Below are 24,185 nucleotides of genomic sequence, written 5' to 3' on the forward strand. Positions count from 1 at the left end.
GGGTCCCATGTGCGGGGGCGTGTTGGCTATCCCACATGGAAAGAAGAAAGAAAAAAATTTAAATATAATTACCGTTCTAACTAACTAATACCGAGACTTTTTATGATAAAACTCCACCCCACACCTGACAGATCGGACATGTGATAATTATCAAATTGAAGAAGTATTGATGTTATTGGAGTGGGACCCTCGACCCGTAGACCTGAAAAATTCAACATATATATGTATATGTCATCATTTCCTTTGGATTTTTCTCTTTAGCCATTGACAAAATTTATTTCAAATATAAACAGTTGAGCGCACTACAACAGTAAAATGTTAATATGTTTAGCAAAGATTTTTCCCTAGCTGAAATTCCAATTCCTCCCCAAGTATATGTTCTGGGCAGTTACTCTCGCGCTGTTAAGTTTCATGCGACGATTAATTCGCTGAAAAATGGTCAAAGAGTCGCAAAAAGGTGGTTCCCTCACCATAGGATACCTCAAAACGTGTAAAATCTGGAAAATATGGCGAGAAAAGTTCAAGAAAACTTGGTTAAATTGTATAAACGCAAAACAAGTCTAATATCTCCATGCAAAATTACACATAGAGTTCAGATCCTGAGATATTTCTCCACACGACATAAGTGTAGACTCGACAAAGCTAAAATCAACACTAGAACTCTCAAATATTGAAGCATGATCCATATCCTCAATACCCTTAATTTCCATCTGATCCAAGAGCGTATTTTTTTCTTGCTGTAGAACTACTTCTTCTCCCTTTGACTGCTCTCCCACTAATAAACTTGGTGCTTCAAATGGTTCAGCACCAGAAGCCCAGATGTTACTATTTTCCAAGAGACCAAACACTGATAGGTTCACCGAGGAAGACGGCGATGAAGAGGAAATATTATTGATCAGTGTGCTGTGATCAGTGGATTGTTGATGAGGCAACCTGGTGATGTCATTGAAGGTAGGATCGTCAACCCTAGTCCAAGAAGCATTACTAGGGTTTTGACCATGATCATGATATTGATCAGTAGATAATGTCACATTAATAGTTGATGCATTTATTTCAGTTAAAGGTACTGAAACGGGTTGCTGTTGATTATGTGACTGCAGTAGTGGTGATTGGCTGCTGCTTGCAGCGTTGTTAGAAGCTGACCTCTGATGATGAGAATTAGGAAGCAAGTTGTGGGTTTTTGGGTCTAAACCTTGTGACATGAGCTTTTTCTTAATACATGAATTCCAGAAATTCTTCACCTCATTGTCTGTTCTTCCAGGGAGATGCTTGGCAATCTGAGCCCATCTATCACAACCAAACCAAACAACATCAAATTGTGATGAATCCACTTTTTCTTTCGTCCTTTTGGCATATGATGGAATAGAGTAATGTTAGAGAGAACATTAATTTTATTCACATAACGTTAGTTGAAATTAATGATGTGGGGTGCTACTGCTAATTAATTAACAACTGATCATAGTAGTTGATGTAATTCTACAACTGAGCATAATCGATGGCCTCTAATCTTACATTCTTAAGAAATGAAATATTGTTTGACAAAAAATTAACAAAAAATTGGTTAATTAAATCCTCACTTGTTACCCAAAATTCTGTGAACATCAATGATAGTCTGTTCTTCTTCAGGAGTAAAGGATCCCCTCCTGAGTTCAGGTCTCAAATAGTTTATCCATCTCAACCTGCAACTCTTGCCACACCTTTGCAAGCCTGCCAGTACCCCAAGCTAAAAATAAAACTTTCTCACTCACAAACTCATGAACTTGATAAATGTAATCAAGTATATGTATGTGTGTGTGTCTGTGTGTATATATATGTATATGTATACCTGCATGTTTTGGGACAGAACTCCAGCTGCCATGACCATGGGTGGTAATGTGTTTCCTGAGCTTCTCATCTTCTTCAGGTGACCATAGACCTCTCTTCACCTTCTGTTTGCCGCAGCAGCGGTGGCCCATCTCAACCCGGCTTCAATACGCTCTTCCTGATCTACATTTGTATATCATACATACTAAAGGCCATCACTCTAACGGGCGGTTTCTGTGCTTGTCATTAGTAATGAATTATCTACACACAATATATTTACTTATATATAGACATATACTTGTTTATAATCAGACGTAAAATATGTCAGTTTTCAATCCGAATAGATAGTCAATTATTTGATTAATTAATTAATGTAAGAGAGAGACTCCTATATATACTACTGTGTCTGACATATGCATGACCAACCTTTAAGTATAATATATGTTCGATATTCATAATTGATTGCTACACAATTACATTGCACATTCTTTCTACAACAAGGATCCTTATTGTAAGTTAAAAAAAATGCACCCAACTTTCTTAGGACTACCTACCCCATAATGCATTTTAAGGACTGAAACCATTTATATTTTAGGTTCTCAATCAAAGGTTATCTCTAAAAATATTATCCAAATCCAAAATTGTTCTTCAGACATATAGCTAAAATGAAAATGCAGATAAATAAAAGAAATGTTATTCACACATTCATTTTTACTTCTGCACACCATTTTACGTCTCACCATGTAACATGCTTTTAACACCAAAATTTTTTTTTCATCTTTTAAAATTTGGAGTGTGCTAGAGCCCAGAGCAGACACTAGCTGGCTCCGCCCTTGCCTATAATAAAGATATGCACCTTCTCCAAGATTAGAGGAAACCCACATGTACAATATATAACATTTGGGCAACATTAGGGAGATCCCTTTAATTTATCTTCACTTGTGTTTTTTAATTGGGATTATTATGGACCCTCATCAAACAGTAAGAATCCGATGGACCCCAATCCAAAACACATTTGAGAATTGCCAGAATAATAACATAGGATGCATCCATGAGAGGGAGGGAACAACATTTAATTGATTGACTTGAACTTTATTGGCCTTCTCTTAAGCCATCGGTCGCTAATCACAACTCCATCACAGAACTCATGTCAAGCTTATGTTCATGTCATACCAGTGTTACTCTAATTAAAACAAATAAAAAGCAAATATATTAGGGCTAAACAAGTAACTAAAATCTCTTTAATAAAATTAATTGAAGATCTGCAAAATTTGGTCATTACTCTTTCTCTGTATCATGTTTCTTCCCATTCAATAATTGGGAAAGCTTTCTAGCCACTATGGCTACGGGCAAAAACATATGTGCTTGCTTAAACAAGCAACGTCTCCCCTTAATTTAGTAAATTGCTTTGCCAAAGTAAACAAAAAGCCTCCACTTCAAGTATATACAAAAAGTTGGGTTTCCAAAAACGTGCAAGTGATCATCAGAATATTCAAAACAATAGAAAAATACATTGATAAATTTTTGAGGTATATGTATCATAAGCTAATGAGAGAAGAGGGTACCGCTGATTAACCCAAGAATGTAACAAGAGGCTATTATGTTGTACTAAAAACTGAAGCTTCCCACGTCGATTATCTCAGCTAAAACCAAATACTGGCTCTCATCTTTCAAGCTACCTATGGGTGTTTTCCCTTGTCTTACTCATGCTTCATATTTTAAATTAAGTTCAACTAAAATGAGTAGAGGCATAATGACTAGGAGCAAGAGAAATTGGAGTACAGTTAGAGAGCACACATTCCAAAATACTATTATTCCACAATTGCAAATTCATCAAAAATAGAATAAAATTCGTCAGCCACATATTTGACTTCATATTTGACTTCTTCCTAAACCCAAAATCCTAATCACAAGGACTGAACTTTGCAAGTCGCATAACTGAAGGCACCACGAGATAAGGTTCGCACCAACCTCTGATGATCTTGCAATCACCAACAAAGAAGCCCTTCAATGACTCACCTCCAACAAACACTAAGTGTCCTTCTCATAATCATTTGTCAAGCACACAAACCAAAAAAACCATCAAATCAAATTAGAACAACAGATGTCAAAGTTGGGACTACTACCACAACCATGAAAACTCTCTGGCATAACGAGAGAGCGACCACGATGGGAAAGAGAGAGGGAAAGAGAGGGAAGAGATCAAGAAGGATTGTCGCCGACCTCAAAACCAAAGACAAGGAGTCGGTGGCTAGAGTTTTTCTTTAAATGTGTAGGGTCTTTCTTTGAATGTTTATTAGTTAGAAAACAGAATAATTCTCATAATTTTATTTTAATAAAAGTAGAAAACTCAAGAATCAGAATTATTCTAATTTTTTTTCTTTGTAAGTAAATATGCTCTGAGATTGCATCCTTTTGAAAGGGACAATATATCAAATCTATTGTTGATTTAAGAAATTAATCATTCATGGATGGTGGCTAAGAAATTAATCACGTTTTTTCTGGCAATGGCTTCTTAAAGCATGGGAATCATGTTATGAGTCTTGTGACCCACTAATTAGTGGTATAGCTCACTAATAATTATGTTTTAACATATTAGAACGGTTGCAGGTGGCCCTCTACCATAGTGGTGAAGAGGAGTAACGCCCTTGTATGATGACATAGGTTCAAACCCTGTCAGTAGTTAATCTAACATCTAATTACTTATGATATCGCTCAACTAAAAAAAACATATTATAAGAGTTAAAATTATGACTCTGTCCCTGAGTTTATCTCAGATCTGTTTTATTTGCCTTGTCCCTCTCCGAAAATCGCTTCTCATCGTGAATCTCCTACCATCTACCCTTGCTGCTTTGCAGAAATTAAAGTGTTTTTTGCACTATTTGGTAGGATTATGGGAGCGCTTCCAATGCGGGTAGCTTGCTTACCCCCATTTTCCGTTCATCCATGTGGTTCTTTGGCCCTTAATTTTTCCGGGTGGTGGTGACGGATCCGCGGTGGCGATGCGGCTGTGTTGGTGGAGGTGGTTGTCCAAGGTTTTCGGTTTGGTTGATGCTATGGGCTGCTCACTTTGGGCCCTTCTCATTGTAATTTTCGTTTGTGGTGTTGGGCTTTTGCTTGACTTTTTTGGACTTTCATTTGGAGTTGTCATTACCTTGTATTAGCTTTCTCTTTAATAAAATTTACTTTGCTTGTCCAAAAAACAAAAAAAAAAAAGTTTCGTGAAGTTCATAATTGCATTAAAGGAGTCAAAGTAGTGGCTGCCGCGCCCGGAGGTAACCCCAAGAGAGGGATAGGGCTAAGGGGAGCAATTGCGCCAATGGATGGGAAATGTTGAGTAGAATCTCTCCGATAAAGAACTTTACCATGCAGCCTTAGTATTCTATACGTTTTTCTTATTTCATGGTGATTTAAACATGCATGTGGTTCAATGAATGTATTCAAACTATGGAGTCGCCATTATGCCCAACGAGCTTAGGTAATCATTAAAAAATGGACCAAAATATAAAAGAAAAAGCTAAGTACCTATTTGGACTGGCATCGGAGAAAGGACAGACTTTACAATTACATACATTAACTCCTTAAAACAAATAAGGAACACAGACTCAAAACATAATTAGCTAATATACCACAGATAATACTAGTCGAGTCACTAATATTACAAACTAATGGTACCTTCTTTGTATTTATATGTGAATGACCTTATGTTTGATCTCATGAATGGCAAGTTCAAATCGCCCATTCCCAAATGTCTTCGTATATAAAAAAAATATTGACCAAAATTTAATAAAAAAAAATGAAAACACAGACAATATCTGTTGAAAAACAGACATCTTAAAGCCTAATTAAACACAAGAATTCTCAGTTTTTAAAACAACCCAACAACCAATTATCTTCTAAGAATAGGATCGTCACTTTCTTTCAAACCCTATTCATTAATGTCACTCTACATTATTCCAGATATTTTAAACTAAAATGACAACTCAATCTGAATTTGAGGTTTCTTGTGGTTGCATACATGTTTTGTTTTCAACAATTTAACTGTCTTTTGCAAGTTAATCCTTGTCTTGGACGTCAATATATAGATAAAAAGGACGTTAATTAGTACTTAAGTAATAATACAATCATCAACAGCCACTCATTTGGTTTATAAGATTTACAAATTTGATATCCCTTGCATTACCCCCTAAAATAATTAATGATATGAAATCTTTTCGTTCTCATTCTTGCTTTACTCTTGTGATATTGTGAAAAGATCTGCAGCCAAATGGAGTTGCTCGCTGTACGTACTGTCTTGCTCCACATGCATTGTTGATTAATTTATAATTGCTAATGAAATCATTTGGTTAAAGTTGTCACCTTTAACCTAGGCTTATATTTGAAGTTTCATAACAATCATATACTTTGTCTTCTATAGAAAGCGATAGAATATATTAATTGTTAAGAAACTTCAAATATAAGCCTAGGTTAAAGGTGCAGTTTGTACAATTTTGAATTAGTTCATACTTAGACGTACACTTAATCTTTGAGACAATCATACTACTGAGACGATCTAATAGGTAGCATTCAAGAAGAAGAAAACATGGAATACAGACAACAAATAAAGAAGTAATGGGAGACGTCAAAAGTTGGTGCATGTTCAGGTTATTCTTTTTTGGATGCCAGCTCCGTGTAACTATGCGAGACAAACGACCATAGAAAGCTCGTACATGTCAAAAACAAACTCTTTGAAAAGACCATTAAAGACTACCCACGTCCGCTTAATGTTCCACATGACCATAAAAATTAACCAACAATTCGTCGACGAGCACAATCTCGCAACAAAGTGTGGCTTTCATCTTTTAATCTTACGTATACATGATTAGATCTAATTTAAACAATGTCAAGTCACAAAGGCAAACGTATATTATATATAAAATTCTTTATCTTAGCCAAGTAATATCCCACTACGAGTTAATGGCTGCAACGCCGTCCCTAATCAGTTAACATCAAATTCATGGTTACTTCTCCTATACGTCACTTCTCTAAAATGAAAATTGTTTTTCATTTTTCTTGTACAAATGATTAATTATGAGCATAATTAATAAATTCAATAACACGATCAAGATGTCACTTCATTGATTTAAAATTCATCACTTTGGCTTCTGATTCAATTCCTTCCTCAATGTAAAAATATGTATTAGTTAGCAACTTAGCATAATTTGTATCGGATAAACAGTTTCTTGTAGAACAAGAAAAGACAAAGGTAGGTATTTAAAATGTCTAAATTTCACGTCAAAGAAAACTGTGTTAGAGTGAACTAGTGGATAATCAAGCATACACTTTAAACTAACCAAATATTCTAGTGAAGATTAGAAACACCTCTGTCCTGAGTCCTGACTGACCAATTTGACAAAATCTGACGACCAATGTTGCCCTACTTCTGCAAGTTTACAAATCTTTGGTCTCTGTGTCTCTCTGTTGTTCCAGAATATGAGCAGTTGTAAATACAGAATAATTAGCTACAGACACTTTAACAATTCTTCACAAGGTTACCAACTTAACTATCTGCAGCAAGCAAAAACCAACTGGTCAGTAATAGTCTGAAAGGAAGAAAGTTAAAGCGTTTGGAGTTGAAAGTAATTGCTATTTACCCTTAGTTAAGCTTAGCTCAGTGATGTGGGGGTTTGTGGTAATTTGGGGATGGAAGAAAGTTCATGATTAGATAATTGGTAATTTTTAGATTGTTAGGTAAAACTTGTTTAATATTTGTAATATGTTTATATGAGATTCTGATCTGATTGGAAATTTGGAAGGAAGGCAATGAACTATAGTGAACTTATGACATTTTTACTTTCTGTCTAAGATCACTCGTGAATGCAATCGGAGGATTAGTGGGACTTGATGTACAAGGCTTACTCAGATAAACTATGCCATGCCTCGTGATCAAGGCACGCAAGTCAGATGCTCATGACCAAAGTTAAACATGTTCATGTTAATTGACAAAGCCAACCATGCACTATCATGCCCATAATATGGAATGAAATAAGAAACATGAGACTTAGAAGCCAAGGCGGAATATGATTACAAAGACCAATTAAATCACAAACAGAAGAAAAAGGGCTTTGACATTATGCTATATTGTAATCTTGTTAAACTACAGAGACTTAAACATCAGAGTATTTTCCTGAACAAATAGGAAATAGCTAGAAAGTAGCAGCGCACAAACTATTGTGGCCAAACTGGATCAGTATAGGTTTGCAAAAGACTATCATCCCAAGTACTTGGGCTCATCGCTCATCACTCTGTTTCACTAGGCTTCCTTGTCGCTATTTAATATTTGGGCCTGTTTTTTTTGTTGTTATAATTTGGTCCTTGGGCTGTACAAATTTTTTTACGATGAAATGTCGATTTAGTCTTTAAACTACCACTTCAATAAAAATTAGGTCATTGAATTATTTTTTTTGTAAAATAAGTCCCTAAATTTATTAAAAGTTACTAATTTCATCCCTACTATTATATTCATAGCTATTTTATCCAATTTTTCGTCAACTTAAGTCACTTGACACACTTTAGAGTGTAACCCGGTCATTTCCTCGCCTATAAGCCCTTAACGTTTCATATAGGTTGCGAATTGATAGGATTTTTACCACCTGCAAAAGTAGGGATAAAAATAATGGCAAGAGTACAAGGTTATCGTAGTATAGCAGCTCAAGTAAGGTCATTTTCCGTATGGATTGAATGAATAATTTGTATTTAAACTAATCCTTAGCTAATTATTTAGAACAAAGTTTTGAAAAGGTTGATTTTAGAATTTAAAATAATAACAACGAATTTAAATAAAAATAATTAAATAATTGACAAAGTAAGGAAAGCAAAAGACAAAGGTTTTGGAAGACAATTTAAACACTAGGGTTCTGCTGTCACCATTAACAATCCTATGCAATTTTACCAACCACTTATAAATTTCTACATACATGCTTTGAAGGTTAGGCTTCCCTAATACATATTTTCCTCGTGATGTTCAAGCGAAAACGTATATCTAACATGCAACCCATGTGTGATGTTCAGATCAAATATAAACATGTAAGACTCATTAAGTTTTGTGAAAATTCTTTGAAAAACCATGCAACCCTTAAGAGCGTGATGTTCGCCTTAAGTAAACTTACAATTACTAATCACAAGAAGCCCTCCTCAATTTCAGGGTGATGTTCCAACAAAAATTGCATCAAATTACTTGTTTAAAAACCCTAATGGTTGAGAATCATTAAGACAATTAGATAGTTTAATCGCGGTGATTAATAATTCAAAGCAAGCATGCATCCATTCATAAGAAAATTAATAAAATCACATATTCATGCTAAGGCTCGTGGCTTCGCCATAGCAAAAGAACTTAGTTACGAACAATCATAAAACAAATATTATTAAGAACATGAAAAGAAAACACCTTGAAAATAAACTTCCAAAGCTCTCTCAAGTAGTACACATGTTCTCTCTCGTTTCAATGTTGCTTAGAGAACCCTAATGGCTAACAAGCCTTATTTATACTACTACAAAATAAAACCCTAAAAGGTTTTAGAATAAAACTAGGAAATGTAATAAAATAATAAACTAGAAAATAAAAAGTTTCATATTTAACCTAAAATTCAGACTTCTCAGAAAATCAATCTTTTGACCAAACAAATCAACTCCAATTTAGTCCCAAAAGATCTTTTTTTAAAGCTTGAGATGTCCCCAACAAATCCTCAGAATGAATCTTCCTCAAAATATGCCATCTTAACCTCCAAAATACCAAAAATGTCCAAAAAGTCAATTACGAAAAGCTACGCACCGAGCCTTTATTTCATCGCCACAGTCAAATGGCTCAGTAGAAAAATCTGAAACTTTGATGCAATCATCTTGAAAGACTCACAAACATCCTCTAATTGGAATCACTCCAAAATTCATCTGTTTGATCACTTTATGCTCAAGAGGAAGTCGAATGTCCTACATTGAAAATATATAACAAAGTATCAAAGTTTTACCAAAATAAGTAATAAATTAATACTAAGATTATGGTAAAATATATGGTATAATATGGATTCATCATGAATCTATCATCTAATTTACACTCAAAAGTTAACTTTATACACTATTTCATTATGAAAAATTATCAATCCACCCTCAATGTGTATCACATGCAAGTAACGTGACTTAAATTGATGAAAAGTTAAATATAGTAGATTCGAATCTAATATTAGGGATGTATTTGTCAGATTTTTATAATTCAATGATTGAATTTTATTTTTTTTTAAATTACTTAGAGATCTAATTTTCACTTTGGTGATAATTTATGGATTAAATCGACAATTCACTTATTTTTTTTCATGTGAATAATTGCAACAAGTGGATAGTTCCATATGAAATTCAACTTTTACTTGTACACTTATCCATATTTTGCACAAAATTTATAATATTTTTCAATATTTGATAGTAGTATTAAATGATACAAAAAATAAATGACTAAAATTTTTTTTGAACAAAAATATTATCAACACTAAAAGGGTGAGAGATTGGACAGTTAGTACTACAGTTTAGTGATATTCCTTTTCACTTGTAGGTGAGACGTCCTAGGTATGGTTCAAATTCGCCCTTGGCGTTAATCGAACCTAAGACCTTCCAGTTACAAGTGAAGATGAATACTACTAGATCATAGTACTAAATGCATATATGATTGAAATAAAAATTAAAAGTTTAAAAAACTATAATTTAGTGATATTTATCTTCACTTGTAAATAGCACTCAGTACTACAGTTTGGTGGTATTCCTCTTCACTTGAAAGTGAGAGGTCTTATGTTCGAATCTCGTGGATGATGAATTCGATGCCAAATTAACTTATCTATTGTGTGGTTTAGCCGAACTTCACTTTACCTTAATATAAAAATATGCATTCAAAAAAATAAATAAAAAAATATGCATTCAAAAAAATAAATAAATAAGTGAGAGGTCTTTTGTATATGTAACGCTTCGTCCATTCTCTCACTCCACTTATTGGAGATAGTATTGTTTGTTAAAATAAAAAAAAAAAAAATTGTGTAAATAAACATTTGACAAAAAAAATGATAGATAGATAAAAAAAAAAAAGCGGGGCTTCCGGAGTGAAATTCTCCGCAGCGAGTCACAGTTCACCCGTCTGTAGTGCAGAAAGACTCTTAAACCCCAAAAATCTCCCGAGCCTAAAACCCATAAATCGCAGAAATGAGAGGGGGAACCGCCATTGGAATAGGCAGGACGTTCACTAACCCATCCAACCTCTCCATCTCCAAAGTAACCCTAATCCCCTTCTCCACTTCCTCCAACAGCGGCGGCGGCCGAGGTCGTGGTCGCGGCGGCCCATCTCCCCTCCGTCAGTTCGACTTCGTTGCCCCAAATCGCGTCCCGGGTCAGCCTGATTCTGACGAGCCCAAATCTGACACTCCCGCGTCCGCTCCCGGAATCGGCCATGGGCGTGGCAGACCCTTGGCTTCGTCCCAACCACCGTCGTCCTTCTCTTCCTTCGTCTCTTCCGTCAAACCCAATTCACCAGCCGGTCGTGGCCAGCCAGGTCAAGTGCAACCGGGCCCACAGGAACGTGATCCGATGGCCTCTGACACCGGCCCCAGCAAACCCGCTACACCCATTTTCTTCAGAAGGGATGATGGGTCGGACCCGCCATTGCCCGGTGGCGGGCGTGGGAAGCCAATGAGTCAACCGGGCCCGGAGCTCCTAATGAAGGAGGTGAACACGCTTTTTGTGGCCCCAAGGGGCAAAATTGAGAAAGAGAACCGGTACATTCAGGCCAGACCCGACCAGGATCCGGCTCAGAATAGAGCCGCGCCGAGAGGTCCCAAGTTGACCCGGGAAGAGGCGGTGGCGAAAGCACTTGGGATACTGCAGAAGGATGATGCTGAGGGTGGTGGTAGTGGTGGTGGCGGCAGCGGAGGTGGTGGAAGAGGCAGAGGGAGAGGGATGAGAGGAAGAGGCCGAGGCAGGGGAAGAGGAGATTTTAGACGGAGTGACAGAGGCAAGGACGTGGATGAAGGAAAAGGTTCGGGGCTTTATCTTGGAGACAATGCTGATGGTGAGAAGCTGGCTAAGAAGCTTGGCCCTGAGAATATGAACAAATTGGTTGAAGGGTTTGAGGAGGTGAGTAGTGAAGTGCTTCCTTCGCCGTTGGACGAAGCGTTTGTGGATGCCATGCATACCAATTATATGGTGAGGAGTTCTTCCATGTTATGTATTTTATTGCTTGCTAAGCAAGTTTAGATAATGAATAGCCTGGTTCAGATTGTGTATAATATGTTGTCTGCTTATTTGAGAATTTTGTAGTTAACTGAGCCTAGTAGTGCATTTAAGTTGATAATTTTGGATAACATATGAGCTTCAACTATTTTATTTTTCCGACAGGTTGTGATAGTTCATTGTTTGTTTCTGGATTGCAGATAGAATGCGAGCCAGAGTTTCTGATGGGGGACTGTAGTAAAAATCCAGATATTGATGAGAAGCCACATATCCCTCTTCGGGATGCGCTTGAGAAGATGAAGCCTTTCTTGATGGCCTATGAGGGTATTAAAAGTCATGAGGAGTGGGAGGTATGTTTTGTTGGTCTTTTGTTATCTTGTCTGCTGATTTTGTTATCCTGCAATCAAATCCTGCATCTTTGTCTACAAGTCACGCTATATGCCTGTATTAGGAGCTTGGGTTTTGTTTGGCCTTCTTTTGTGGCTAAGCTATTGTAGTTCGATAGTAGTTAAATTTGATCTTTGGAAGTTTGGTTTGTTTGAAACAAGAAACCTTTTAAAAGTTATATCTTATTTATCTTTTGCTTGATTGGGCTATCATCTTTTCTTTGTTAGTGAACATGCGCCATCTTTTCTTTTTTGTTTTGTTTCTTTTCTTTTTCTCTCTATACCGGGTAGTGATATGATAAATTGAACTTATTTATGCTTGTCTTAGAATTCATCACCTTATCTGTCACATAATAGTTAGTGAAGGTGTTTAATATCAGGGAGTTCTAGTTGACAGAGTGAGAGTGACAAAGATTAGACTTTAACCATGACACAGAATGTGGGGGTTTTAATTCTTGTATCACCGGATCTATTTGTTCTCTAAGTTGACATTTTTTTCTCTTCGGCATGGATTTTTATTACCTAAATATAAAGAGAAAAGTTGACACTTCCTATTGTACTTGGCTTTCTGGTTATAGTTTTGGACATGTCGTATATGCCATTGGTTAAACTTTTGTTGACCTATGCTTATGGTTTAAATTTTCTTTCTGTTGTTAGAACCAGACGACTGTAAGTAGTGATGGACTTTCAATTTTAAAACTTTAATTTTCTGCCTCTGGTTGTATTTGTTTAATTCATGGAAATTGGTCTGGTGATTTTCAAACATCTAGTGTACTCGTGAATTATAAAACTACAGATCTAGTAAGTGTGTGGCTCATTTGTGTCTCTTATTCTATGGCCTCTTTGATATCATCAGGAAGCAGTGGAAGAGGTGATGGAAAGAGTTCCATTGTTGAAGGAAATTGTTGATCACTACAGTGGACCAGATAGGGTAACTGCAAAGAAACAACAAGAAGAGTTAGAAAGAGTTGCTAAAACTTTGCCTGCAACGGTTCCTGAATCTGTAAAACGATTCACTGATCGTGCAGTACTCTCTCTCCAGGTATGTATTTTTCCTTGTGCACACGTTATCTCTACTCATATAAGCAAGAAAAATAGCATTATAATTTATTTATTTTTGGCTTGTTGATTATGTTGGTACTTTCGTCAAACCATCTTGTGTCACGTTTTGGAGGTACTGTTTATTTTGTCTAGGAATTGTTTCACTGCATAGTGGGAGACTGTGAGGACGGTCTGTAAAGAAGAGTTTGGCGACATGGATTTGACTGTATACTAGGATATACTAGGATACATTGTAAAGGCTCTGTTGGGATATTGTATATGTGAGTCAAGGCAACATATTTAGAAGCATTGCATTTGTTAAAGTGATAAACTGTTTGATATTACTAGAAAACACTCCTTTTAAATAGCATTTCACAAGGATGTCAGTACATTTTACCGCTTGTTTATTGGCCTTCGGTCGAGGTGTAGAAGTAAGAATTAATCATCTTTACGACGTAATATTAAAATGCAATGCCAATTATGTACACATTTGTTGACTAAAGATTTTTTGCAATTCCTTTCAACATTCGTATGTTGCAACTTAGGGTTTGCTTTTTGTTTTCGTCTATTTTTATTTTTTTGTACTAAAATGTTCGTGCGAGAAATGCTACATAAGCAGTTGGTTCCTTTGATGTGCAGAGTAACCCTGGCTGGGGATTTGACAGGAAATGCCAGTTCATGGATAAACTAGTGGATAAGGTTTCCAAGCATTACAAGTAACCTCAGAACTTTTATTGTTTGACGCTTAATGCTGAAAATGGCCACCACCTAATCTCATACGGAAAATGAAGTCGTAGATTATGCTTTGATTTTTCGGTTCAATTTTCTTTTCCTCAGAATTTTGCGCTCATAGGTCTTGTACTGAGCTTGTTTCGTTGTCATTAGCAAAAGAAAATGTTAAAAGTTGTGTTAAATTGTCGTCTGCAACGGTCGCAGAAGAGTTGCACCATTTTTTTTCTGTAATAATTTGCTCTCTATGCATCATTGCACTTTTGCTGAAGCACATAAAGCCTCCGTAGGGAGAGCGTGTCTTTCCTCTTGATTGAATGCGAACAGCATATTTCCTCAGCGAGCTGATTATGGTGTGGATTTTATACATATCGTTTATCATGTTCGTGCATGTTGGTGCGGGTTTGTTGCATTAATTTTCATCAGTGAGATGAGCTACCTGTGCAGTACAAACCAACCTGAACGTGACTGTTAAAATTTAGTGTAGATATCAAGATAGGCAATTCAAGGCCCGTTTGATAACCGTTTTGGTTTTTAGTTTAAAGTTTTCAACCTTTATTGATAAAGATAGAGGGAATGCATTTGGAGGAACGATGATTGAAGAGTGGTGAGATGACGGGTGGAGGGAGGGAGGGAGGAGGGTGTAATGAAGGAGAATGAGAGAAGCAAAAACCCACTCAAAATTGTTTTCCTTTTAGTTTTCGTTTTGTGTATTTCTGCATGTACATACTTTCCACTTTCTTCCCACCATCCTTCCTGGCTTTTGATTGTCCTTGTTTTCTTTCTTGTATTTATCATTTGTTCCAAACAAAATCGAAAACTAAAAACTAAAAATGGTTTAAAGTGGGGCCAAATGTTTATTGGGTTTTAGATGGTTAAAGAGCTGGACACGTTATCCCCATCCCACCTTAAAACACCGAAGCCCATTTTTCATTTTGTTGCTCAGAAAGAGAGGATTCGAACTCTAGATTTACATAGGAAAGAATCTAAGAAATTACAAATAAACGAAAAGTTATTTGGTAGTTCATAACGTTCTCCTAATGGTACTCACTTTCTTATAAAGTTTTTTAGCTAAAATGATCATTGAGATTCTCCTAACTCCTCATTTTGGTCACTGAGATTGTCCAATATCAACCATTTTGATCATTCAGTGAAAAATTATGTTAAATAAGGATCTAAATGACAAAAATACCCTCAATATAACAAACAACAGGCCAAAATGATTTGACAGAAATTGAGGGTATTTTTGTCATTCTACCTTTATTTTATGGAGTTTTTTCAAGAAATGATCAAAATGATTGATTGTAGACAAACTCAGGGATCAATTCTATTGATTTCAAATCTCAGGGACCAAACTAAGAAGTTATGTAAATCTCAGAGGCCATTTTGGCTAAAAAGCCTTTTTATAATCAAGGTTTGAAAATGTGCTAGTCGGACGGCAAGTAGGAACCTAGACGCTCAGGTGGCTTTTAGGCAGGGGCTAGAAGGTTTTTTAATTTTAATTAAATTTATTATATAACAAATAAATAAATTTATAGTTATGCTTAAAAATACATTTATAATTTTATATTAGGATATATAAATTGCAAACTAAAAATGACAATTAAAGTACTAGAGTATATTGAAAATATAAGGAACAAGTATATAATGATTGTTCATCTAAGTATCCAACAAGTATCTTTTAATATATTGAAAAAACAAAATGCAAAATGGAAGATTCTCCTTTTTGTTTAAGTTAGATTTGCAACTTAGATGGTCGCTTAAGCAGATTTAGTCGATATTTCTGATTTTTTTTTAATACCTAAAAATTAATTATGGTGAAGATCAGTTGTCTAGTGCATAAACAGGACCTCAACGGTACGAGTGTTATAAAAATCAGCGTAAGCGCTAGATGGCAATTGACTACTGTGATTTCCTCCTAAACAGTCACAAAATCGAAAATCATATTAAACGGACGCTTGGGCGGGGCTGAGCAGAGCTGGGCAGGGGCTAGTCGGACACATGTAAGGACGTCAGAATGTGAAAATAAAATAATAATTGCAGCGTCGAAGAGGATGATCCGAGTCCCATCATTTCTTAATTGCACGCCTCTTTTAAGCTGATGCCACCACTTCATTTTTATTTTTGGTAAAAATGCCACCACTTCATTTTAATGATGGTTAACAACGTGTTTTCTTTTATGATGGTCCCACCATCTTCTTTTTTACTAACTTTTATATGCTTTTCTTTGGTAAGAAAGAAAGCAAACATTGAATTGGCTTCCTGATTCACTTTGTAAGATTTTCACATCTTGTGTATTATATTATACAGTAAAAAATTATTTGATTTTTTTTATTTGAAATTAAACATAAATAGTATTTGATAAAAACTGATCATACGATGTACGATAAATGATTAAAATGTGATGATATGTGAGATTACCACAAAATGAATCGAAGAGGATTCTCTTCCAGCAAACATTTACATAGCAAGTGGAAACACTGCAAACCATCATCATTTTTTATTTTTTAGCTTTTTTGGTAGTGTTTTATTATTCTTTTTTATTTTGAGACCATATATATGTAGGTATCCCCTATCGCAGTTTACTCATTTTATATATACGAGAGATCTCGTAATGAAGTTATGAATTTAGAGGAAAAGAGTTGCACATACTGGCAATTTGATCTTGACCAACTACCTTACTCACATGCTTGTGCTACATGTAGACACCGACAAATTTCATGTTATCCTATGTGTTCTTATTATTATACTACAAACTCCTTGGTTATTATGTATGCAGCAGTTATATAGATGGTTGGTGATTACATTGATTGGATAGTAACTAATGATGTACGTGAAAGAATTGTCTTATCACCAATTACATGAAGAAGATATGGTAGGCACAAAGAAAAATCCTGCACATATATATTTCTTTTTCATTATCACCCCGCGAACAAATAATGAGTTACGTGGCAGAGAAACTTTGGTGCCTTGGTACAACTGAGAGTTGTTGGGAAGGTCGGAATGATTAATGGGTTGAATATGATATTAATGGCTTTTCCTTTCTTAATAATGTTTCTACAGACTTTTTGGGAACAGAAAACCTAGTTGGGGAAGAACGACTGCTACACGGTGAAGGGGAAGTCTGAGAAGAAAAGAAGAATGGGAACAAAATACGAAAAAATATGGGTCATTAATTAGATGAATCTAACCGTGTATGTCAATTAGAAGAAAGATTATGTATGATAAATTTAAGGATAAGTGGTTGGTAGTACCACACAACGAAGTTCAAGTACAAGCTGAGCCCTCACGTCTAAAGAAGAAGGAATGAAATTGAAATCTAGAAAATAAAAATAACTCAAATTAAGAAGTTTTTTTTTATTTTTTTTATTTTTAAATTAAATTAAATTAAATTAAATTAAATTTTTAGTTTATATTTTGTGCATCTTTCTTACACATTCTTCCCTATTCTTTTCATTTCTAATTTTCTCCACACATTTACTCATATATCATGTGACAACCCGTTCCAAATTTTACGTTTTTATTTTATTTTAAAAGCGTGAATTTACGAAATTGCCCTAGAGGCAAGGACTTTGACTTATTCTTTTAACATATTCTCGTAATACTCGTGGATGTGAACGCATAGGCGAAAACTGTTTGCGAGTCCGGATTATAACGGTATAGTTACGGACGTTCGAAATTGGTTATTCAAGGTTTAGTGTTAATTAAATTAAATCCCTAATCAGAAATTGGTTATTTAAGATGAAGCCCAATCAGAAATAGAAAGAAGAAAAGAAAAAAAAAAAAAAAAAAAAAACCCAGCTTTCCCGTGGGTTTTCCTAACCCGCGACCACCCATCTTCCAAGGTCGATTCCGGCCAACTCTGGTGGATTTTTTCGATGCCACCACCACCATCTTGAAGCTCTCATTCCCCTCTACAAAACCCACCCAAGAACCACCTTGATTAACCATGGTATGTGGCGGTTTGAGGCCACGAAAGTTGACGAAAATCAATGGTGCTCTGGCCACCCTTTTCGATTTTCCGGCAAATCGGCAAAGCGATGGCCGATGCCACCACTTGGGCTTTGTAGCTCATCATCCCAGGAGCAAAACCCAACCAACCTTGACCCCGTTGGACCACCGTAGACGACGAATCGACGTCGGGAAGTTTTAGGCACCCGCCGGCTTTGTGGGCAAAATTGACCATCTTCCGTCCACTTTTGGACTTCGTGTCAGGTATAAAAGTTGCTTCACTCACTGAGATCTTCATTTCTGTGAAGTTTGAGAATTTTTGGAAATAATTGGATTTTCCAGCAAGTCGGGACGGCTGACTGCCACCCGCGGCGGCGCGTAGCCAGTGGGCCGCCAATGCTATTTTTAGGCTATGTCAAATGTCTTCAATTCAGTTTTTTCATTTGAATGACGTAGGTTGATAGTTGGAACCTAAATTCGTTACGATACGTTACTTGATAAAAATGTGAATCGATGATCCGACCGTTGGATCGTCACAAAAACTGGATACATTATAATACGTAATATTTAAAGATCATAGGAATTTATGGATCGGGAATCCGACTTACGGATCTTCCTGAATTGGATTTGTAAGTTAGTAAAATAAATGTTCACGGCCACTTGTTTTAGGCAATTGGCGGAGATCTGACCGTTGGATCGTAATGAAATTTTAATATGTTATTCTAGAAACATATTGTGGATCGTTGGGAGTTGCGGATTGGAAATCTGATATGCGGATCTTCCGGGTCAAGTTATACAGGGTTGTAAACCCTACCGTCGATCTTTGATCGACGGTTGACTTGTGGTCAATGGGTCTCAAACTATTTTAGAATGTCGTTGAGGTTGTGTTTTATGTGAATTACATATTCTACGGATAAGAGTTCTGAGATGTGATTTAATAATTGGTCACAGGGACCAATCATTCAGGACGCCTCGATGCGTGCGCTAGAGAATCATAGCGTGAACTCCAGGTGAGTGCATCTTTTCCTTTTTATCGTACATATTATTGAGAGTTCTATCGACACTTTTAAATTGATTAGGAATATTACTTTCATATATAATTATTGTGAATGCTTGAAGTACTATATGAACTACGAATGGCTTGATCCCTGTTTAGGGTACGTAGGCAGTCTAACGAGACGTTAGATGCAGCCATAAAATATTTGAGACAAAAGCCTTGCTTGGGAAATTAAGTAATGCGAAGGAAATTGGTAAAGGCAAGTTTTAGTTTTATGAATTAGTTAGCTAAATTAGTGTTAATTGGGTCGTCATGGATAATTATCCCTGAAAATAAGTAGTTCGGAAGTAGGGCGTTATTGATTGTACACTTCACTCCGTGTTGTTTATAATTGAGAATGTTTCGACATGGTTGAGTATTAGATTGCATCATGGTATATCAATATGTATATTACTTGCATATAATTATTGGGAATGCTTTCAAGTGCAAAGGTGAACTCAGGACACCCAGGTAAGTTCAGGTGAGTTTATGGTACTAGTTGAATCGATTGCGTTATAGCATGACTACAGTTATGTGTTAGGTAACTTCGATACTGTCATACTGGTTGCCATGAGTTGCACATGTTATATTGAGATGCATTAAGAGCTCATAAACCTACATCCCGGTGTTAGTGCTCCCGCCTGTGGCCAGGGCACAGTCCTTCACGTGATGTTCACCTCCCGCACCTTACGCTCACCTTGGATTCAAGGTAGGTGCACAGTTCTGTCGTACAGACCACTTTAGGTGGTTCCGACTCGTAGGTGACCCGCGATTATTCGCCCAGTCTTCACGTGATCGTAGCACTTGAGCGTATTTATTTACACCCAGTCCTGTCGTACAGACCACTTTAGGTGGTTCCGACTCGTGTGCAGGTATACTTATTGAGCTATTGGCTAGCCAGGATTGATGAGATATGGATAAGTCGTACAGGTCACTATAGGTGACTCCGACTTATATGCTAGCCAGGATTGATGAGATATGGATAAGTCGTACAAGTCACTATAGGTGACTCCGACTTATATTGATGAGATATGGATAAGTCGTACAGGTCACTATAGGTGACTCCGACTTATATGCTAGCCATGATTGATGAGATATGGATAAGTTGTACATGTCATTTTAGATGACTCTGACTGATATATCACTTTGTATTGATTTAGTTCATTTGGCCTACTTATTAATGTATGGTGGAGTTGATGGCAAACCGTGGTTTTGGTCATTTCTGAGTATGGTTTGGATATATGTATATATGTGGTACTGTCTTATGGAAAACGATACGGGTTTTACATTTAGGGCATTACTTTTAGAGAGGTAGTAACTTTGGGAAGCTTGGTTTTATTGCTTACTCACACCTTCTGTTTGGTGCCCTTCAGGTTTTAGCTGCTGAGTTTGTATCGACAAGAATCTGTGGCGAATCTTAGTATTGATGGATATTTCTGAGGGTATGATTCTTACCCACACTACTGTACCTTACCTATGCTCTGACATCGCGTGTGAAATGGGTTCGCTCCCACTCGTAGCGCACTCTAGTACTCAGACACTTTTAGATTCAAATTTATTCACTTTTTATACACTATCACATTTTATGGTTTCGTCACCTTCTAGGTGTCGGCCAGCACAGCTCGATTCAGGGTCCAAGTGGACTTTCTGGGTCGGGGTGTGTCATCTCAAGCACAAAAAACAGAAATTGAAAAACTAAAAACCAAATGATTATCAAACAAGCTCTTTGTAGTTTGAAATATTTATTAAATTTTAAATAACAAAATAGGGTATTAATAGATCATATTCAAGGATGACAATCTAATTTTCACAATTAAATTTACATTACTTAAAACCTAATCAGATAATTTACAAGGACAATTCAAACCAAAATCTCTACCTCTACATGTCATCCACCACTCAAAAACGCAAACCTTAGATATTTTAAGAGAGCCTTTCAAGACAAAGAATAAATAAGTTGGGAAATCAATCTAGACATTATCACCAACCGCATTACACGCAGCTGTCTCTTTGTACTCTTCTTCATCCATCGTATCACAAATTCCTCTCCCTCTTGTCTCTGGCAAACAAACCACAAAACCCCCGCAAACCCCAACCACAACCCCAAACACTCCATACGACAAAAACCCACCGTTGTCTCTCCCCGCGGCCGCCAGCATGGGACTAAAAGCGCCTCCTAACACCACCGCCTGCCTCACCATCGAAAGAGCCGAGTTCCTCACGCAAGTGGGAAATAGCTCAATCGTAAATAGAAGCAACACATTGCAAGCCAAGCATGCGCTGAAAAAAGACACCAGCTCGAACCCTATTTGCAACCCTGTCCATATCGGATGGATACCTTTTAACACGGACATGATGCTACAGAATCCACTAAGAACAGTGTAAACCAAGATTGAGGTTTTTCTGTTCATTTTGTCGATGAAAAAGAATGTGATTAATGAAGCTGGCAATTCGATCAAGGCGTTGAGCGTGACGCCTAAGTAGAGATCGAATTCCAAGCTTCCCAAAGCTAATGGCATGCCATAATACACCATTCCGATACCACAGCCGATTGCCATAACCGCGGACAATCTCCGAAAAGCCCATTTTCGCTTCACCAAAGCGTTGATTGCAGAGTAGAGGTCGACGTTCCATGTTTCATGCTCGAAGGACAAGCTCGAAATAAAGCTCGAGGTAAGTTCTGTTTTGGTTGTAGTACTATTGACGGGTGCAATGCATTTTAGGGTTTCAATTGCGTCTTCTTTTCGACCTCGCACGAAGAGCCATCTTGGTGACTCATGAACTAAAAAATGAACCGTTATCGAGTACAATAATGTGGGGATTGAGGTCCAAAAATAGAGTGTTCTCCATAAGTGAGCTCTATGAGCGTATGCTATAGTTGGGAGGGAGAGAAACCCTAGAGTGAAGCAGAAGAATCCCATAACACCAACCTGACCCCGCCACCGCTTTCCGACGAGCTCTGTGGATAAGACAAGGGCGGAAGTACCGATGGTGGCACGGGCAAACCCGGTGATGAATCGGAGGACGGAATACATCCATATGTTGGTGGAAAAGGCAGTGAGGAAGGTGGATAAAGACATGATGAGACATGTGAGAAAGAGCATGTTTTTGCGACCTAGTGAGGTGTCAGCAAGTGAGGCCAGGGTCAGCCCGCCAATTAAACAGCCTATGAAGAAGGCTGAGGCCGGCAGTCCCGTGATGAGTGACGACGAGCACTCGAGGCCCCATTCGGAGATGATGGAAGTGTGTTTGGACCTGTCCCAGGCCCATGCGTTTTGAGGAAGTTGACAAATGTTGGAGGCTGAGTTGCATGAGTTGGGTAGCTCAGTGAGGTGGGTACAGTGCCATGTTGGCACAGAGTCCGTGAAGACAGCGATGAATGTTTGTTGGGCATCAAAGAACCATGAGAATGCTACAAGGATGGCTTGGAGAAATTGGGCCCATCCAAAATCTCCGATGCACTGCTCGATCATGGAGTCGAGGGATGGGAGCTGTTTGTGGAGCACAGGCGGTTCTGGCTCTGCCGAGTTTGGTTCGGAGAGAAGAGGGGCTGAATCGGCCATTTGGTTCAGAGCTAAAAGAAAAGGTTTGAGATATGATAGTAAAATACAATGAAGGTTTTTATAGAGAGCTAAAAGAAAAGGTTTGAATTGACAAAAAAAAAAAAAAAAAAAATAGAAAAAGAAAAAAGAAGAAATGGTTTGAAATCTGGGCCAACTTTCTCAAAGTTGTCGTGAATAATGTTAGTTGTCAATTGTCAATGATCATGTTTGTCAATGATCATGTAGCATAATCATTGTCTTAATGTCATTTAAATAAATAATGAAGATGTGAAAAGAAACGATGTATCATACAGTTTCATTAATTCGGTAGGCTACTTGATACAGAGACATACCTTAGAGTTGGATTATACAGATGCAAAAGAAAGAGATTATCATATAGCTGTGTGTCATCGTTTCACAAGCATATCACATGTAATAAGACTAAGTGCGGTAACACATGGCAAACATCCAATTGAGTGTAAATTATGAAGTTTTTAGTCGGCTGTGCACAATGTGATCCACGTTAATTACTAGATATTGGCTCCTTACAAATCAAATTATCGATGATGTTGTATAATGTCATAATCTGAATTATTCATTCTATTTGTCATCATGTAAAGATCATCTCTAAAAAATATTTCATTTAATTTAAATACTGTTTAGTTCTCCACACAAATCAAACTAAATGACAGTAAATCATCTAAATTTGTAAAACAATTCACTGATTGTGAAGTACTCTCTCTCCAGGTATGTATTTTTCCTTGTGCACATGTTATCTCTTGCTCATCTATGTATGAAAAACAGCATTATAATTTAATTTTTTTGGCTTGTTGGTTATGTTGGTTCTTTCGTCAAACCATCTTGTGTCACGTTTTGGAGGTACTGTTTATTTTGTCAAGGAATTGTTTCACTGCATAGTGGGAGACTGTGAGGACTGTCTGTAAAGAAGAGTTAGGCGACATGGATTTGACTGTATACTAGGTTACATTGTAAAGCCTCTGTTGGGATATTGTATATGTACACGAGTCAAGGCAACATATTTAGAAGCATTGCATTTGTTAAAGTGATACACTGTTTGATATTACTAGAAAACACTCCTTTTAAATAGCATTTCACAAGCATGTCAGTACATTTTACTGCTTGTTTATTGGCCTTCGGTCGAGGTGTAGAAGTAAGAATTAATCATCTTTACGACGTAATATTAAAATGCAATGCCAATTATGTACACATTTGTTGACTAAAGATTTTTTTTGGCTTGTTGGTTATGTTGGTTCTTTCGTCAAACCATCTTGTGTCACGTTTTGGAGGTACTGTTTATTTTGTCTAGGAATTGTTTCACTGCATAGTGGGAGACTGTGAGGACTGTCTGTAAAGAAGAGTTTGGCGACATGGATTTGACTGTATACTAGGATACATTGTAAAGGCTCTGTTGGGATATTGTATATGTACACGCGTCAA

The 24,185-nt window shown here is 36.9% G+C and overlaps 3 protein-coding genes across 3 annotated transcripts; 1 reads left to right on the forward strand and 2 right to left on the reverse strand.

The window, feature by feature from the left end:
• Positions 1-560: 560 nt before the first annotated feature.
• On the reverse strand, positions 561-2,036 carry LOC137724673 (transcription factor MYB8-like). Its single transcript, XM_068463410.1, has 3 exons — positions 1,826-2,036; positions 1,578-1,707; positions 561-1,287 (listed from the first exon to the last, which is right to left on the reverse strand). The coding sequence occupies exons 1-3, from the start codon at positions 1,953-1,955 to the stop codon at positions 561-563; spliced, it is 987 nt and encodes a 328-aa protein (XP_068319511.1). The 5' UTR covers positions 1,956-2,036.
• Positions 2,037-10,912: 8,876 nt separating this feature from the next.
• Positions 10,913-14,532, forward strand: LOC137726393 (uncharacterized). The gene is made up of 4 exons (XM_068465317.1): positions 10,913-12,015; positions 12,243-12,392; positions 13,285-13,470; positions 14,109-14,532. Exons 1-4 carry the CDS (start codon positions 11,020-11,022, stop codon positions 14,187-14,189), a joined length of 1,413 nt encoding a protein of 470 aa, XP_068321418.1. The 5' UTR covers positions 10,913-11,019; the 3' UTR covers positions 14,190-14,532.
• A 6,429-nt stretch (positions 14,533-20,961) lies between these two features.
• On the reverse strand, positions 20,962-22,758 carry LOC137726967 (organic cation/carnitine transporter 3-like). Its single transcript, XM_068465912.1, has one exon. The coding sequence runs from the start codon at positions 22,746-22,748 to the stop codon at positions 21,156-21,158; it is 1,593 nt and encodes a 530-aa protein (XP_068322013.1). The 5' UTR covers positions 22,749-22,758; the 3' UTR covers positions 20,962-21,155.
• Between the last annotated feature and the right edge of the window lie 1,427 nt (positions 22,759-24,185).

This window comes from Pyrus communis, chromosome 2 (assembly GCF_963583255.1).
Source record: "Pyrus communis chromosome 2, drPyrComm1.1, whole genome shotgun sequence".
Lineage (NCBI taxonomy): Eukaryota > Viridiplantae > Streptophyta > Magnoliopsida > Rosales > Rosaceae > Pyrus > Pyrus communis.